Raw genomic sequence first — 18,345 nt, 5'->3', positions numbered from 1 at the left:
CATATTTTAAATTGAATTTGGTGAAAAGCACTTGAATTCTTTTTTTTTTTCTGTTTAAACTTAAATTATGACAAAAACCATTCATGAGCAACTACCATTTAACAACTGAATATTTGTTTCCCATAGAAACAGCTCCCCAACCACTCATACTTTTTTTTTTAAGCAGTAGGGTCTAGAAAGCATGATTATAGTTTGATATGAAGTATGAGCCCTGGGTTGGTCTTTCACATATAATTGTTCAAGTAAATGACTGGAAATAAACTTGAGTAAACATTTGGATTTTTATTAGGATATTAAGATACTGAAAATAACACACATCAACAACAAAGAGGCTTATTTCACTTTTTTGAAGTGCACATGGTATTATGGACAAAATGAATTATTATTTTTTTGAGTTTTATAATCTTTAAGTATCTCATAAATGGATGCAGAGAGTGATGAGTTAAACTCCTGTTCACAAACAGTATACAATATTTTGTGTATATTGACTTAATTTTAAAGTTTTATTTCCAAAGTTAATGTTAAATGCCTGGTGCATATACTGTTATCAAGCAGTTACTCTCATTGTCGTCTCAGACATGCAAGCATTTTGCTAAATATAAATCTACAGGTATCACACTGCATATACTTCAGAAGTGGTCAGAACAAAGGAGGAGGCTGGGTAGTTTGAGTTCTTTCAAATCTTAATTCAAAACAGGAGATTTTCATCTATGTCTTCTGTAAAAAACAAAAACAAAACATACTTTTAGAAAGTAGCCAGAGCAGTAATATAAACAATGTTAGACTAGGGGATCAGAGAACCCATCAATAAGGCGGTACGATGGTGGTTCTCAATCCTGGTAGGGCGTCAACATCACCTGTGAAGCTTTAAGAACTATATATCCTTGGGCCTCACTCCTGCCCCACCCCGAATCAGCATCCCCATGGGTGGGCCAATGGCATGTATACATTTAGAAAGCTCTGCAGGTAGTTCTGATATAGGGTTGAGAACCACTGATAGAGGAGGTTGAGGGGAAACCAGGCAAGTGCCAAGTATACTAATCTGTAAGGGTTGCTAAAATATAACCAAAATAAATAGAAGTATAGTGCCAGTTATATCAAATTCCAATCAAGTAATTGTAAAAGAACTTGTTGCCACACTAGTGGAAGAAGACAGCATCCTCTGGGGGATATAAGACCATTCCTTAGCATTGTGGCCCACCCTTACTCAATAATTCTTGAACAGATACCTAAAGCAGATTAATCTGAAGCATACTACCCCGTCTGGGACACCAAGTAGTTTTCCTGCCCAATGTAAGTTTTCCTCTTGCCCCAAGAGAGGGAAAGATTACAGACTTTTGCTGTATTTCTTGTGAGCACTGGCTTCACTTGTAAAGTAGGGATAATAGTCTTCTTACTTATAAATTTACTCATATTTGCACTCATACGTTCTGTCTTCTTTTTTTATATTAAATTAAATTAAATTGATTTATTTTTATACAGCAGGTTCTTATTAGTTAATCTACTTTATACATATTAGTGTATATTTGTCAATCCCAATCTTCCAATTCATCCCACCACCACCACCTCCTCCTCCCCTCAGCCCCGCCACCGCTTTCCCCCCTTGGTGTCCATACATTTCTTCTCTACGTCTGTGTCTCCATTTCTGCCCTGCAAACCGGTTCATCTGTACCATTTTTCTAGATTCCACATATATGCGTTAATATACAATATTTGTGTTTCTCTTTCTGACTTACTTCACTCTGTATGACAGTCTCTGGGTCCATCCACATCTCTACAAATGACCCAATTTCGTTCCTTTTTATGGCTGGGTAATATTCCATTGTATACATGTACCACATGTTTATCCATTCATCTGTCGATGGGTATTCAGGTTGCTTCCATGTCCTGGCTATTGTAAATAGTGCTGCAATGAACATTGGGGTGCATGTGTCTGTTTGAATTATGGTTTTCTCTGGGTATATGCCCAGTAGTGGGATTGCTGGGTCACATGGTAATTCTATTTTTAGTTTTTTAAGGGAACTCCATACTGTTCTCCATAGTGGCTGTATCAATTTACGTTCCCACCAACAATGCAAGAGGATTCCCTTTTCTCCACACCCTCTCCAGCATTTGTTGTTTGTAGATTTTCTGATGACGCCCATGCTAACCAGCGTGAGGTGATACCTCATTGTAGTTTTGACTTGCATTTCTCTAATAATTAGTGACGTTAAGCAGCTTTTCATGTGCCTCTTGGCCATCTGTATGTCTTCTTTGGAGAAATGTCTGTTTAGGTCTTCTGCCCATTTTTTGATTCGTTTGTTTATTTTTTTGATATTGAGCTGCATGAGCTCAATATCCACTTCTTTCCATTACTCTAGGAGATGGGTCAAAAAAGATCTTGCTGTGATATATGTCAAAGAGTGTTCTTCCTGTGTTTTCCTCTAAGAGTTGCATAGTGTCCAGTCTTACATTTAGGTCTTTAATCAATTTCGAGTTTATTTTTGTGTATGGTGTTAGGGAATGTTCTACTTTCATTCTTTTACATGTGGCTGTCCAGTTTTGCCAGCACCACTTATTGAAGAGACTGTCTTTTCTCCATTGTATATCCTTGCCTCCTTTGTCATAGATTAGTTGACCATAGGTGCATGGGTTTATCTCTGGGCTTTCTATCCTGTTCCATTGATCTATATCTCTGTTTTTGGGCCAGTAACATATTGTCTTGATTACTGTAGCTTTGTAGTATAGTCTGAAGTCAGCGAGTCTGATTCCTCCAGCTCCGTTTTTTTCCCCTCAAGATTGCTTTTGTGTCTCCATACAAATTTAAAAAATTTTTGTTCTAGTTCTGTAAAAAACGCCATTGGTAATTTGATAGGGATTTCATTCAATCTGTAGAATGCTTTGGGTAGAATAGTCATTTTCACAATATTGATTCTTCCAGTCCAAGAACATGCTGTATCTCTCCATCTGTTTGTGTCATCTTTGATTTCTTTCATCAGTGTCTTATAGTTTTTGGAGTACAGGTATTTTACCTCCTTAGGTAGGTTTATTCCTAGGTATTTTGTTCCTTTTGTTGCAATGGTGACTGGGATTGTTTCCTTAATTTCTCTTTCTGATCTTTTATTGGTAGTGTATAAGAATGCAATGAAGAACCTTACCAAATTCATCGATCAGCTCTAGTAGTTTTCTGGTGGCATCTTTAGGATTTTCTATGTATAGTATCACGTCATCTGCAAACAGTGACAGTTTTACATCTTCTTTTCCAATTTGGATTCCTTTTATTTCTTTTTCTTCTCTGATTGCCATGGCTAGGACATCCAAAACTATGTTGAATAACAGTGGCGAGAGTGAACATCCTTGTCTTGTTCCTGATCTTAGAGGAAATGCTTTCGGTTTTTCACCATTGAGAATGACGTTTGCTGTGGGTTTGTCATATATGGCTTTTATTATGTTGAGGTAGGTTCCCTCAATGCCCACTTTCTGGAGAGTTCTTATCATAAATGGGTGTTGAATTTTGTTAACAGTTTTTTTTCTGCATCTATTGAGATGATCTTATGGTTTTTATTCTTCAATTGGTTAATATGGTTTTTCACATTGATTGATTTGTGTACATTGAAGAATCCTTGCATCCCTGGGATAAATCCTCCTTGATCATGGTGTATGAATCTTTTAATGTGCTTTTGGATTCCGTTTGCTAGTATTTTGTTGAGGATTTTTGCATCTATATTCATCAGTGATATTGGTTTGTAATTTTCTTTTTTTGTAGTATCTTTGTCTGGTTTTAATATCAGGATGATGGTGGCCTTGTACAATGAGTTTGGGAGCGTTCCTTCCTCTGCAGTTGTTTGGAAGAGTTTGAGAAGGATGGGTGTTAGCTCTTCTCTAAATGTTTGATAGAATTCACCTGTGAAGTTCATCTGATCTTGGACTTTTGTTTGTTGGAAGATTTTTAATCACAGTTTCAATTTCATTACTTGTGATTGGTCTGTTCATGTTTTCTATTTCTTCCTGGTTCAGTATTGGAAGGTTATACCTTTCTAAGAATTTGTCCATTTCTTCCATATTATCCATTTTATTAGCATAGAGTTGCCTGTAGTAGTCTGTTATGATGCTTTGTATTTCTGCATTGTCCGTTGTAACTTCTCCTTTTTCATTTCTAATTTCATTGATTTGAGTCCTCTCTATCTTTTTCTTGATAAGTCTGGCTAAAGGTTTATCAATTTTGTTTATCTTCTCAAAGAATCATCTTTTAGTTTTATTGATCTTTGCTATTGTTTTCCTTGTTTCTATTTCATTTATTTCTGCTCTAATCCTTATGATTTCTTTCCTTCTACTAACTTTGGGTTTTGTTCTTCTTTCTCTAATTGCTTTAGGTGTAAGGTTAGATTGTTTATTTGAGATTTTTCTTGATTCTTGAGGTAGGTTTGTATTGCTATAAACTTCCCTCTTAGAACTGCGTTTGCTGCATCCCAAAAGTTTTGGATCATCGTGTTTTTGTTGTCATTCGTCTCTAGATATTTTTTGATTTCCTCTTTGATTTCTTCAGTTATCTCTTGGTTATTTAGTAATGTATTGTTTAACCTCCATGTGTTTGTGTTTTCTACGTTTTTTTCCCTGTAATTGATTTCTAATCTCATAGTGTTGTGGTCAGAAAAGATGCTTGATATGATTTCAATTTTCTTAAATTTACTGAGGCTTGATTTGTAACCCAAGATGTGACCTATCCTGGAGAATGTTCCACGTACACTTGAGAAGAAAGTGTTATCTGCTGTTTTCGGATGGAATCTCCTATAAATATCAATTAAATCTATCTGCTCTATCGTGTCATTTAAAGCTTCTATTTCCTTATTTATTTTTGTTTTGGATGATCTGTCCATTGGTGAACGTGGGGTGTTAAAGTCCCCTACTACTATTGTGTTACTGTCGATTTCCCCTTTTATGGCTGTTAGCATTTGCCTTATGTATTGAGGTGCTCCTATCTTGCATACATAAATATTTACAATTGTTTTATCTTCTTCTTGGATTTACCCCTTGATCATTACATAATGTCCTTCTTTGTTTCTTGTAATAGTCTTTATTTTAAAGTTTAATTTTTCTGAAATGAGGATTGCTACTCCAGCTTTCTTTTGATTTCCATTTGCATGGAATATCTTTTTCCATCCCCTCACTTTCTGTCTGTACTTGTCCCTAGGTGTGAAGTGGGTCTCTTGTAGACAGCATATATATATGGGTCTTGCTTTTGTATCCATCTGCCAGTCTATGTCTTTTTTTTGGAGCATTTAATCCATTTACATTTAAGCTAATTATCGATATGTATGTTCCTATTACCATTTTCTTAATTGTTTTGGCTTTGCTATTGTAGGTCTTTTCCTTCTCTTGTGTTTCCTGCCTAGAGAAGTTCCTTTAGCATTTGTTGTAGAGCTGGTCTGGTGGTGCTGAATTCTCTTAGCTTTTGGTTGTCTGTAAAGTTTTGATTTCTCCATCGAATCTGAATGAGATCCTTGCCGGCTAGAATAATCTTGGTTGTAGGTTTTTCCCTTTCGTCACTTTGAATATATCGTGCCACTCCCTTCTGGCTTGTAGAGTTTCTGCTGAGAAATCAGTTATTAACCTTATGTACATTCTCTTGTATGTTGTTTGTCATTTTTCCCTTATTGCTTTTAATAATTTTTCTTTGTCTTTAATTTTTGTCAGTTCGATTGCTATGTGTCTTGGCATGTTTCTCCTTGAATTTATCCTGTATGGGACGCTCTGCACTTCCTGGACTTGGGTGGCTATTTCCTTTCCCATGTTAGGGAAGTTTTCAACTATAATCTCTTCAAATATTTTCTCGGGTCCTCTCTCTCTCTCTCTCTCTCTCTCTCTCTCTCTCATCTCCTTCTGGGACCCCTATAATGCAAATGTTGGTGTGTTTAATGTTGTCCCAGAGGTCTCTTAGGCTGTCTTCATTTCTTTCTGTTCTTTTTTCTTTATTCTGTTCCATTGCAGTGAATTCCACCATTCTGTCTTCCAGGTCACTTATCCATTGTTCTGCCTCAGTTATTCTGCTATTGATTCCTTCTAGTGTATTTTTCATTTCAGTTGTTATATTGTTCATCTCCGTTGGTTTGTTCTTTAATTTTTCTAGGTGTTTATTCTTTAATTCTTCTAGGTCTTTGTTAAACATTTCTTTCATCTTCTCGATCTTTGCCTCCATTCTTTTTCCGAGGTCCTGGATCATCTTTACTATCATTATTCTGAATTCTTTTTCTGGAAGGTTGCCTATCTCCAGTTCATTTAGTTGTTTTTCTGGGGTTTTATCTTGTTTATTCATCTGGTACATAGCCCTCTGCCTTTTCACCTTGTCTATCTTTCTGTGAATGTGGTATTCATTCCACAGGCTGCAGGATTGTAGTTCTTCTTGCTTCTGCTGTCTACCCTCTGGTGGATGAGGCTACCTAAGAGGCTTGTGCAGGCTTCCTGATGGGAGTGACTGGTGGTAGGTAGAGCTGGGTGTTGCTCTGGTGGGCAGAGCTCAGAAAAACTTTAATCCGCTTGTCTGCTGATGGGTGGGGATGAGTTCTCTCCTTGTTGGTTGTTTGGCCTGAGGTGACCCTGCACTGGAGGCTACAGGCCCTTTGGTAGGGCTAATAGCAGACTCTGGGAGGGCTCACGCTTAGGAGTACTTCCCAGAACTTCTGCTGCCAGTGTCCTTGTCCCTGTGGTGAGCCACCGCTGCCCCCCGCCTCTGCAGAAGACCCCCCCAACACTAGCAGGTAGGTCTGGTTCAGTCTCCTCTGGGGTCACTGCTCCTTCCCCTGGGTCCCAATGTGCACACTACTTTGTGTGTGCCCTCCAAGAGTAGAGTCTCTGTTTCCCCCACACCTGTTGAAATCCTGCAATCAAATCCTACTAGCCTTCAAAGTCTGATTCTCTGGGAATTCCTCCTCCTGTCGCTGGACCCCCAGGTTGGGACGCCTGACATGGGGCTCAGCACCTTCACTCCAGTGGGTGGACTTCTGTGGTATAATTGTTCTCCAGTTTGAGTCACCCACCCAGCAGTTATGGGATTTGATTTTATCATGATTGTGCCCCTGCTGCTGTCTCATTGCAGCTTCTCCTTTGTCTGTGGATGTGGTGTATATTTTTTGGTGAGTTCCAGTGCCTTCCTGTCGATGATTGTTCAGCAGTTAGTTGTGATTCCAGTGCTCTTGCATGAGCGAGTGAGGGCACATCCTTCTACTCCGCCATCTTGCTGTCTTCTTTCTGTTCAGATGAGAGATGTCCCTCCTGTTGACTTGGAGGCTAATCCTCTGCCTGTGCTCAGGATCTCTTCTGATCTCAGAATTCTCCCCTGTTTTCCTCTTTTTTTCTTATATCCTCAGTCTTTCCTTTTTTTTTTTTTTTAACGGGCCCTTCCTATTAATGTTTAAATATGCTGCATATGCAGCCTTGAGAACAGTGCCTGGTGCTATGTAGACCACCAGTAAAGACTTGTTGAAGGAATGAATGCATGAATAAATGATAAGAGCTCAAGCCTCTTTTATTCTCAAAAATGCTTCCCTCAACTCTATGTCCCTCTCTAGCTCATTCCTGCTTTCAAACCTTCACTCTTTAGCCTTTCTTATCCCCTCTTCTTTCTTATGTGTCTTGCTTCCATCTCTACCTTTCCACAAAAACTGCTCTTCCAAGGCCATCCAGGGTATCCTTATTTCTACGTCCAATGAATATTCTCAGTCTTTTACCTTACTTGACATCTCAGCAGCATTTAGCACTGTGATCTCTCCCTCCTCTTTGAAACACCTCCTTAGATATGGCACTATCCTCTTTTTTTTTTTTTTTTCTGCGTTATGCGGGGCTCTCACTGTTGTGGCCTCTCCTGTTGCAGAGCACAGCCTCCGGACACGCAGGCTCAGTGGCCATGGCTCACGGGCCCAACCGCTCCGTGGCATGTGGGATCTTCCCGGACTGGGGCACGAACCCACGTCCCCTGCATCGGCAGGCGGACTCTCAACCACTGCGCCACCAGGGAAGCCCACTGTCCTCTTTTCTTTTTTCTTTCAGGAGACTTTTCATTCTGCTTCATGTACTCCTTCTTCCTCCTGTATCCATCATCTAGATGTTGTTCCTTGGTATGCAACCCAAAACCCTTTTCCATGTAACTCAGCACATTTTCCTAAGAAAATTAATTTCCTTCCCTGGTATCAATTATTTTCTGTATGCTCACAATCCCCACATATGTATTTCAATTCCTAAATTCTGTCTTGAAAAGCAGGCCCATATAGTCAACTATCTTTTTTTTTTCATTTTTATTTTCTTGGCAGTGCTGGACAGCCTGTGGGCTCTTAGCTCCCTGACCAGGGATCGAACCCCCGCCGCTTGCGTTGCAAGTGCAGAATCTTAACCCCTGGACCCCCAGGGAAGTCCCTCAACTATCAACTGTACGTTGTCACACAGCGACTTCAAAATTTAATGTGTCCCAGATGGAATTTATCTTTTCCCCCCAAACCTGCTTCTGTTCTTGTGTTTTCTGTCTCAGTGGAAGGTACCTCTCCTCACCCTGCCTGGCCTGTGCCAGGAACCTAGGCATTGTACTTCTCTTCCTCTCAACCTAACTGCCTGCTTCCTGCCTCCACGTATTTCCTATGAAACACTGTCTTATTATTTCTGCATACTGTACATCTTGAATATGTTTATATTCTCAACTATATCTTGAATATATTGATATTTTAAAATATATTGGAATATGTTTACTTTTCTTTTTCCCTACTATAACTGCCGTAATTCAGGTTCTCATCAACTTTTGCCTGGGTTCACCACAACAGTTCTCTGGCTTATCCACAATGTAACCAAAAGAATCTTTCTTAAGTACAAATCCAGTGAAATCACTTCCTTGTTAAAAACCCTTTGGGGATCCTCCAGTACTGTGAGGATAATGTCTTTAACTGGCTTAGTAGGACCTGCATGATGTGACTTATTTCCTCTGTTCGTCTAGCTTGAAAGGTTTTCCTAAAGATTATTGTGGATATATGTTAATCCACAGTATGTCATAGGCACTAAATAAATAAGACTCCTTCACCTCATAATTGAATCCCATTTTTACACACAAGGAAAATGAGACTTGCTGAGGACAAGCAGTATGCCCTAATTTGCATAGCTAGTTAATAACAGAGCTGGAATATTTGAGCACATCTAGTTCAGAGCAAAGGAGGTTAAAATTCAGGACAACACTGGCTACAATTTATCTTGTCCTGTGGATTTCTCCGTTCTGAGGGAATACATTTGTATGCTTACAAATAGACATTTTTTTTTCTTTCCCTAGCTGAATCCCAAAGCAGTAACTTGTTTCCATGTCCTGACTGAATATTTAATATCTGCTTTACTGGCTTATTGTGTGATAATTCTTTCCCTTCTTCAAAATGTAATCATGGCCAAACCACAGTGAACAAACAAGAACGTTAGGAGCTTTGAGAGTCACAGAATTTAAGCCCTTCCTGCTTCTCCCAGACAACCCCCCAGCACAGGGCCTGAGCAGGCTCATATGCTGAAGAGCTGCCAGAAATTTTGAAAGGAGCAGTGAAGTGCAACTGGTTTCCTTAAATGGCCTCTCTTTAAATTTGCCTTTGGATCACTCCTTTAAAATCACGTGCCATATAAAAGGGCATACATAAATATGTCCTGTCCCAGCTAAGTTTTTTTCTTGATAATGGTGGAGGGGAGGGGTCGGGGCAGCTGTCCTTGGGTACATTTTATCTTTTCAACATGGGAATTGGAAAAAACATTGTTAGCCATTTTTAGGGATGTATATGAATTTGTAAGTACTGTGCTTATAGAATAGGTGTTAGAAAGGAAATTGGCATTATTTGCATGAGACTGGGTCTTAATTGCCTGTTAATTTCCTATTGATGTTAATAGGATGTAAACAGTATGGGGTCGACAGTCTCCACTCTGGCCCCCAATGATCCCCATCTCCTGTGGTCTCCCCCCACATTGTAGCAGGGTTAGACTGTGTGACAAACAGAATATGGCAGAAATATGTCACTTCTGAGATTAGTCCTACAGGGAACTGCGGCTTCTGTCTTGGACTCTCTCTTTCTATTTCTGTCTCTGATCACTTGCTCTGGAGGAAACCAGACACCATGTTATGAGAAGCACCATGCAAAGGACCACATGTTGGGGAACTGAAGCCTCCTACCAATAGCCATGTAAGTGAGGTTAGAGCAGATCCTAAGGCAGATCCATCCAGGTAAGGTCCTCCCAGATTCCTAATCCTCAGAAACGTTGAGAGAGATTTTAAGCTTGTAATCTTTAGGGTAATTTGTTGTGCAGAAATGGACAATAATACACAGAACTAGGTGCTTACAAAAATATTCATTCTTTGCTCATTGCAGTTGTACTTATTTCACAGAATAACACTGTAGAGGAAAAGGACCTTTTCTGCTTATCTATTTATCAGTAAATAACTAAATCCTCATATTCCAACTCTTTCTTTCCAATTTCAAGCCATCACACATATGCATAAAGAATATTTTTAGAGTGAAGTTCACACAAGTTACCTCTTTTGGGGAAACTCTGACCTTTGATGAACTTACGTTTCTTTATTTCTTGGCTGCATAGTCATCCTACGTATACGTATGTCGTGAACGCATGGGTAAAACCTCTGCTTTAGAGATTTGATGTTCGTTGTTGATTTACATTCTGTGAGCAGTTTTGATTGCTCATTGTTTGAACACCTTTCATATCTCGATTATTAAAAAACAGCCTTGCTCATAAAAATCAACTGTAACTTAGGAAAAGAAAAGGAAGTACATTAAGACATAACCTAGCAAAACAAATGTCTAAATTTAAATTCCTCCGCTGCAGGGGAATTCCTTTCGGATTAAAGGAATAACACCTGGGCACAACTGGTGACAATCTTTAGTGTGTTGGTTATCAATTCTAAGATTCTTCTGGCATCTCCCATTTTCAGGATCAAGCTTGCTGTTTTACTCTTCACATATGATTTTTTAAAGTTTGGCCCAATACTCAGGTTAAGGAAGGATTTAAAGTCCTTCCTGCCTTCCGTAGAAAGGTAGCCTTCGGAGATTTGGCGCAGCTGTCTGGATTCACATCACTTTCTTAGGCTTAGCCAATTTCTGAGACCTCAGTGCAGTTACCCCTTAAATATTCACCCTTGCTACACTTTGAAACAGAGATCATAAAGGGAGTAAGAAATAACCTTGCAGTCTGCCACCTTGTGGTCTCTAGGTTTCAATTTGAACACACAGCAGGACCTGTCTGTGAGGACTGCAGGCTTAGGGCTTATCTGGAGAAGAGGACACCCCCCTCCCTGGGCTGATGATGAATTTACCTTCTTTAATTTCAAAGCAGTGACCCCACTCCTCCAGGGTGATGTGCTTATCCTTGTTGGGGTCACACTCTTCAAAGAAGCGCGTTATGCAGTGTTCCAGGGGCACCAGAGATGCCCGCAAAGGAGCGAGCTCAGAGTGGGTCAAAACCCTGCAATGAGATAAATGGCAGCCAATTAACTGGGTTACTAACTTGTGAATGAAGAGCTAACTCTTACGACCACCAAGGGCATTTTTCTTCCCCAAGGCTGCTGAGGACGGCAAATAAGGAGTGCGTTCATGAAGAGCTACAAATGAAATAAACGATTTGTGGGTAAGACAGACAGCTTTTGGGATGTCAATTCATAAGGTTTCCTTCTTCCCTAGGGACTATCGTCCCTCCACCCTAAATTTATAGGGCTGCATCCCAACAATCATGTTTATACAACCTGGCTCTTACCACTGGCCGTACCGGATCATTCCAGACGTAGGTGCTTAATCCAACTGGGGCCAATCAGATTAGCTTCAGAATTTAGGATCAAGAATGAGGAAGAGTGGAAAGAACCTCTCGGGAGGCTGGACCCTAACATGGAAACTTGGGAGCTTGTGGAATTGTGGCCATATTCTGTTACGGTCAAAGCAGCACTTTTCTTTTTTTCTTACATTTTTTGGATGTAGACCATTTTTAAAGTCTTTATTGAATTTGTTACAATATTGCTTCTGTTGTATGTTTTGGTTTTTTGGCCGCGAGGCATGTGGGATCTTAGCTCCCTGCCCAGGGATCAAACCCACACCCCCTGCATTGGAAGACGAAATCTTAAGCACTGGACGGCCAGGGAAGTCCCTCAAAGCAGCTTTGTGTTTAGACTCATAACCATATTTGCTTGACATTTCTGTGTTCTAAAATGGAACTGGGAAGTTTCGTAAATCTGTTTAGAATTATTGGGTCCAGATAACTAGACATTGTATCAGGGAGATGACCTAGTTAACGGGAAGGTGGAAAATGTTTACCTGTCCCTAGGATGTTGATCCAGCTCACTGAACTGCCAGTGTACCGGATACACATACATGTGGTAGTTTTTCTTAAAGTCTCTTAAGAGAAGGTCAAGCGAGTGGTCCCCAGCCAGGAGTCTCTTTTCATCCAGGTAAATTTTCTTGACCTGAGATTAGGAAGGGAGATGATCATTAGAGAATCAGACAAGTGTAATGGAATTATCACTTGCTAAACTTTACTTGAAGAGTATTCCTCACATGACAGAGGAAAACAAACCCAGAATGTTATTTGAGAACAAATTACATGCCTTCTAATCAACACTACAGCTTTCTGCATAGAATAACAGCTAACATTTAAAAAACCCTGGGATTTTCAGAAGAAATTTAAGACTTTGTTTGATCTTTTAACCAAGTGATGTTCCTCATATTTCTTAAAACTATGAAAAGGTTTTAATGAAAAGGGCTGAACGGACCTAGACAAAATTGTTCATTTGTTGGTGAAAAGTTCTGTTCTTCCCCACTGGCATACTCCATTCTTTTTTTTTTTTTTTTAAGATTTATTATTAATTAATTAAACTTATTTTTGGCTGCATCAGGTCTTAGTTGAGGCACGTGGGCTCTTCGTTGTGGTACACAGGCTTCTCTCTAGCTGTGGCGTGGGCTCTGCAGCTGTGGCGTGCCAGTTCCAGGGTGCATGGGCTCTGTAGTTTGCGGCACTCGGGCTCTAATTGAGGCGTGTGAGCTCAGTAGTGTGGCGCGCGGGCTTAGTTGCACCGTGGCATGTGGGATCTTAGTTCCCTGACCAGGGATCAAACCTGCGTCCCCTGCATTGGAAGACGGATTCGATTCTTTACCCCTGGACCACCGGGGAAGTCCTGGCATACTCCATTCTTAATCCTTCATGTATTTCCATCCAGTGCCTGCTGTGGCTCAGGTCAGCCCTGGCGTGATGCTGCTTGGCACCCCCATTGAAATTTCCCTGTTTTGTATCTAATGCTCTCAAGGCTGTCTGTGGCAATGTGTTGTTAAAGAGAGAGGATAGAAATTATTTAGGGGCAATACATATAAAACTACCAGCTTGTGACGTTACCAATTAGTGTACTGAGTAACTGAAAGCAATCAGAACAGAAATTCTACTTGTTCTCATGAACACATCTACCAATTTCCCTCCTTGTCACTATGCGTGAAATTCCTTCGCTCCTCATCTACTAAGCCCAGCTGCTCACTGGTGCTCAGAAGCTCACCCCTTCTCATCTACTCAAGAATACCCTGTGGCAGCTGGGCACCCTTCCTTCTTTACTGGATTATTTCCAGAGGCATACAAACATCCTCTGTCACCTCCCACTGGTAGATAGGACCCTTGAACTCACATTCCTGTCCACCTGCCACCCATTTCACTTTTCCCCTTTACAGCAAAGTGTCTTCTATACTTGCTGCTTTTACATCATTCCTCCTATTCTCTTTTGAACCCTATCCATTCAGGCTTTTCTCTTGCAAAAACAACTCCTGTCATGGTCAACTATGACTGTCATGTGCCAAATCAGGGGCCAACTCTCAGTCCGCATCTTAACAACCTGTAAACAGCATTTGACACAGTTAATGCACACCCTCCTACATGTTTTATTCTTTTCTTTATAGCATGTTTCATCCCACCTGACATATTTGCATAAATGTTTATTTGCATGTATTTATACATTTGCATGTATGTTCATATTTGCATACATGTGTATATAAGTATATATCATCTCTTTGCCTAGAATGTAGGCTCATGAAGGCAGAGATTTTTGTTTGGTCCCTTGCTGTATTTCCACCATGTAAATCAATTCCAGGTACCTGGTATACACTCAATAACTATCTGATGAATGAATTTTCCCTGGGAACTTCTAGGATTAATATTCTGCACTTTTTAATCTTAATATATTACTGACATTGTTAATAATGGATTTCCCTTATATCATAAATCTATGTCTGGCCTATAAAGGCAAAAAACATGTTTAGATTTAAATAATATGCCTGGGCCTGAACATATAAACGCTGAACTGAGGTTCATTTTGGTCAACAGAGTTTGCTCTAGGGATGAGTTCAAGAGCTCTTACTCAGGCCCCTGCCCTGCCTGTACGAATCGGGTGGTTTGGCTGTGTCCCAAGCTTTGAGGCGTGAATAATGACCACTACTATTCTGTTAATCCATGGGTGTTAACTAGGTGTGGTTTCTGATATGCAGAGGAAGGGCTGATACACCCCTCCCCCCAGCCCCGTCCCCTGACACTTTTTTCCTCAAGCTCTGTAGACAGACGCTTAGGTAGCTGGCCGTGGATAACTTACTTTATTTCTCTGCTTCTCATTTAGATATCCAGCGTGCTCAGGGTTAGGTTCATAAAGCTGCATGAGGATATTCTTGAGCCAGTCTCTCATCCTTAGAGGAAACTGGTTCACTTCAAAGTCCGTACAAGCAGGAATAGCTGTTCCAGGCAGAAAGTAAATTGATTTTAATTTGGGGGTCTTACTCCGGTCCCAAGGAAAGTCCTCATAACAGGATGCTTGACAACTTCCGGTGACAGACAGCATCCTCACTGCCCCTCCATCACAACAGTGGTCCTTAACCCTGGCACCATAGCAGAATTGCCATGAGTGTTTTAAAAACATACCAGATGCCAGCTTCCTTTCAAAGAAATCCTGATTTGATTGATCTGGGTGGAGCCTGGGCATCAGGGTGTTTTAAAAAGCTCCAGAAGCAATTGTGATGTGCAGCCAGGGCTGAGAACCACTACTCTAGAATCAGAGAGTTGGAATTCAGAGGTGGAGGTCACAAGAGCTATTTATTAGGAGAAAAGAGCAAAAGGCAGCAGTTAGCTTACACTGTGGAAATAATGTTAAATCTCAGTGGCTTAAAGGAACAAACATATTTTTCAGGTTTATTGAAATATAACTGACATACCACACTGTAAGTTTAAGGTGTGCAGCATAATGACTTGACATACATATATTGTATAATGATTACCACAGTAATCATTAGTTTAGTTAAACATTTGTAACCTCATATAGTTAACTTGAGTTTTTTATTTCCTTGTGGTGAGAACTGTCAGGATCTACTCTCTTAGCAACTTTCAAATATACCATATACAGCAGTGTTGACTAGTATGTCGTACATCACATCAAACGTTTGTCTCTCCATCCTGCTGCATGTCCCCTGTAAGTTGGCAGGAGAGCTCTGCTCATCTGTTTCTCTGGGGCTCAGGATGGGGGAGACAACGCCATTCAGCATCATCTCAACACGAGGTGAAGACGGCATGGAGAGCCATATACCAGCTCTTAAATGCTCTGTCCAGAGCTCCTATGGATGATTTTTGCTCACACTTCACTGGACAAAGCAACTCATATGGCTGCATCTAACATCAAGGGGGCTGAGAAACTGAATCCTCTCATGTGTCTGGAAAGACAGGAGAGGTTAGTGAGCACTGCTAATGTGGAGAATCACTTAGCGACCAGGAGATCCAAACACAATTGAGAGTATCCTGGGGAAGGAAGACAATTTCAAAAACTTCTGGAGGACTATGCTGTCACTAAAACTTCTTGGCAAAGGCTTAGCTTTTGGAAGAGGACGACTAATTTAACAAAATTCCAATGATTCATCTCAGTTATTAAGCGGATAACATTATCATAGTGGTTCTGAACGCTGACTGCACATTAGAATTGTCTTGGTTACTTTGAAAACAAGTGAAAAAACAATGCCAAGGTTCCAACCCAGTCCAATTAAATCAGAATCTCTTACAGTTAAAGCCTGGACATTATTCTTCTAATTTTTAAAAAAGTCTTCCCAGTTATTTTAATGTGCAGCCTGGATTCAGAACTACATTAACTTTTTGCTATTGTCGTCTGCATATATATGAGTACATATATATATGTATATAATTCAGATTCATCCAAAACACTTTCAGCAGTGGTGGTTAGACTCTTACATTTGCAGGCTCCAAAGTAATCCAGCTGCAGTTGGTGCCCCTTTTTGGTCCCCTCCAATCTGCACTTAGTAGCAAAGAGATGGCAGGAGCTGGTGTAGGTCTGATTGTCAGTGCCGCAAACCTAAGAAAGACAAGTAGGAGAAAAACCTCAGGCTTGGGAATGTTCATTGGGAAAACACTCTGTTCCTTAAAGTCTAATGAACTGCTGTTTCTATTGACTGTTGTTTAAATATTAGATGATAACCTGGGCATTCACTTTTTCCTTTAACAAAAGATTTCAACTGCAAATTACTTTCATTCAAATCACTAACTGTTTGATGTCCCTTAAAGACCATTTTGTAGAAGCCTTACTTGGTCAAGGAGTTTTGTAGGAGGACAAGTCGCTGGATCTTGGCAAGCACAGTGGGGTTTTCCCTGTTGATCAGCCTTGCAGACGTGTCCTCTTTTACACTGGAAGCTCATGCAAGAATCTAACAGAAAAGTTTAGACAGGAAACATGGACAAAGCTAAAGTGAGTACATAAACTCAAATTCATCCAGACAGTTTCATTTCCATGAATAAGAGAAGATTTGGGAAACATTAGAAGCCTTTTTAATGGATGCGTTAATTTTCAGGTGGGACCCTCTGGCTCCAGACTATTTTGCATAATAGTCTAGATTTCTTTGCAGTTTGGATTGGGGATCTAAAAAGAACAAACAACTTTTCTTGACCTGCCGGCAATGGTCATAGTCTGACGTCTACAGAGCAGTGCTGTGCAAGTTGGTCAAAAGTTAAATAAGCCAGGAGAATTTTTATGGCTGAAATTCAAAATTTTGTGATTGGGGTATGTGATTAAGAATTAGGTCTTGGGGGCTTCCCTGGTGGTGCAGTGGTTGAGAGTCCGCCTGCCGATGCAGGGGACACGGGTTCGTGCCCCGGTCCGGGAAGATCCCACATGCCGCGGAGTGGCTGGGCCCGTGAGCCATGGCCGCTGAGCCTGTGCGTCCGGAGCCTGTGCTCCGCAGCGGGAGAGGCCACAACAGTGAGAGGCCCGCGTACCACAAAAAAAAAAAAAAAAAAAAAAAGAATTAGGTCTTTATTAAATATGAGATCTCAATTCTAAGTTATGGATTTGAGTGTAAATAAGGTAGAATCAATTTTTCTTCTTCGAAGCAAAAGGACTTAGAGAAAAAGAATTCTAGCTTTTGCAGTAACATTGCAACCGGATTTCCAGTTTGTAAACACAGTTACCACAGTTGTAGATCAAATGTGCACACGAGAATGTCAACAATTTATGGGAGCATCTCCTTGGGGAGGAGTGGGCAGAGGAAAAATTCTGTGCAGTAGTCACAGATGAAGGCGTGGGGATAGCGCAACATAGCCCATTCCGTCTCTCTCCTCATATAGTCACAGACTGCTTGCTTAGCCCGTACTCACCGACACTGTGCACCCTTGTGTTGCCTTCAGTTGAACGGTCATCTTCATTCAGTGAGCTTTCTGCTTTCTTGGCCTTTATAATAACAAGAGCAGAAGTTGAAGTCTATTTTAGGGAAAGCCTTTACATAATTTATATTTCCACTGTGCGTACCTTCACAGAGCTTTTCATACTCCGATCGTTTCAGATCTCAGAAGGAGAAGACACCAGCCGCAGCCGTGGAAATAGACAGTAACCCTCTGAGAACAGGAGCCATTTCTATCTTTATGAACTGGGTTCAGTGCTATATCTCTAGGGGTTACCCAATAAACATTGGAACTAACATCAGAAGCGAAGTTGGAACCTCCCCTTTGGTTTGGGAAAACAGTAGAAATGTGGTATTCCCATGTGATTCTATAGTTAAGACATGATTACATTAGTAATCTCTGTGACGCTATTGGGAAACGTTTCTTACCAGGTTTCTAAAATGTAAGAAAACTCCTGCCTTAGAATGGCAGCAGAGTTCTCAGGAATCGAAGTTAGTATTCACCTTGCCCACCAAAAGCTGTGCTAGGTGCTCCTGGTGGGTGGCTGCCAGAGTTTTGCATGAAAGCTCCAAATGATTAAACAACCAAATTGCAATATGTTTCTTCCCTTCCCTCACCCTGTTGCTGTTTCCCGATTATCATTTTGGTGTGTGTTTGCTTCAAAAAGCT

The 18,345-nt window shown here is 40.5% G+C and overlaps 1 protein-coding gene across 1 annotated transcript in view; it reads right to left on the bottom strand.

Annotated features, from left to right (window-relative positions):
• Positions 1-268: 268 nt before the first annotated feature.
• SPARCL1 (SPARC like 1) overlaps positions 269-18,345 on the bottom strand; it is a 53,945-nt gene continuing 35,868 nt past the window's right edge. The window contains exons 5-11 of the mRNA XM_082837565.1: positions 17,653-17,725; positions 16,588-16,706; positions 16,237-16,357; positions 14,603-14,739; positions 12,297-12,445; positions 11,309-11,457; positions 269-717 (exon numbers count right to left, since the gene is read on the bottom strand). Coding sequence (XP_082693691.1) covers positions 689-717; positions 11,309-11,457; positions 12,297-12,445; positions 14,603-14,739; positions 16,237-16,357; positions 16,588-16,706; positions 17,653-17,725 — 777 coding nt within the window. The 3' untranslated portion in view covers positions 269-688. The remainder of the gene's footprint in view (positions 718-11,308; positions 11,458-12,296; positions 12,446-14,602; positions 14,740-16,236; positions 16,358-16,587; positions 16,707-17,652; positions 17,726-18,345) is intronic.

Source organism: Leucopleurus acutus (genome assembly GCF_964270905.1).
Source record: "Leucopleurus acutus genome assembly, chromosome: 4".
In the NCBI taxonomy this organism is placed as follows: Eukaryota; Metazoa; Chordata; class Mammalia; order Artiodactyla; family Delphinidae; genus Leucopleurus; species Leucopleurus acutus.
This window is presented reverse-complemented; position numbering and strand designations above follow the sequence as displayed.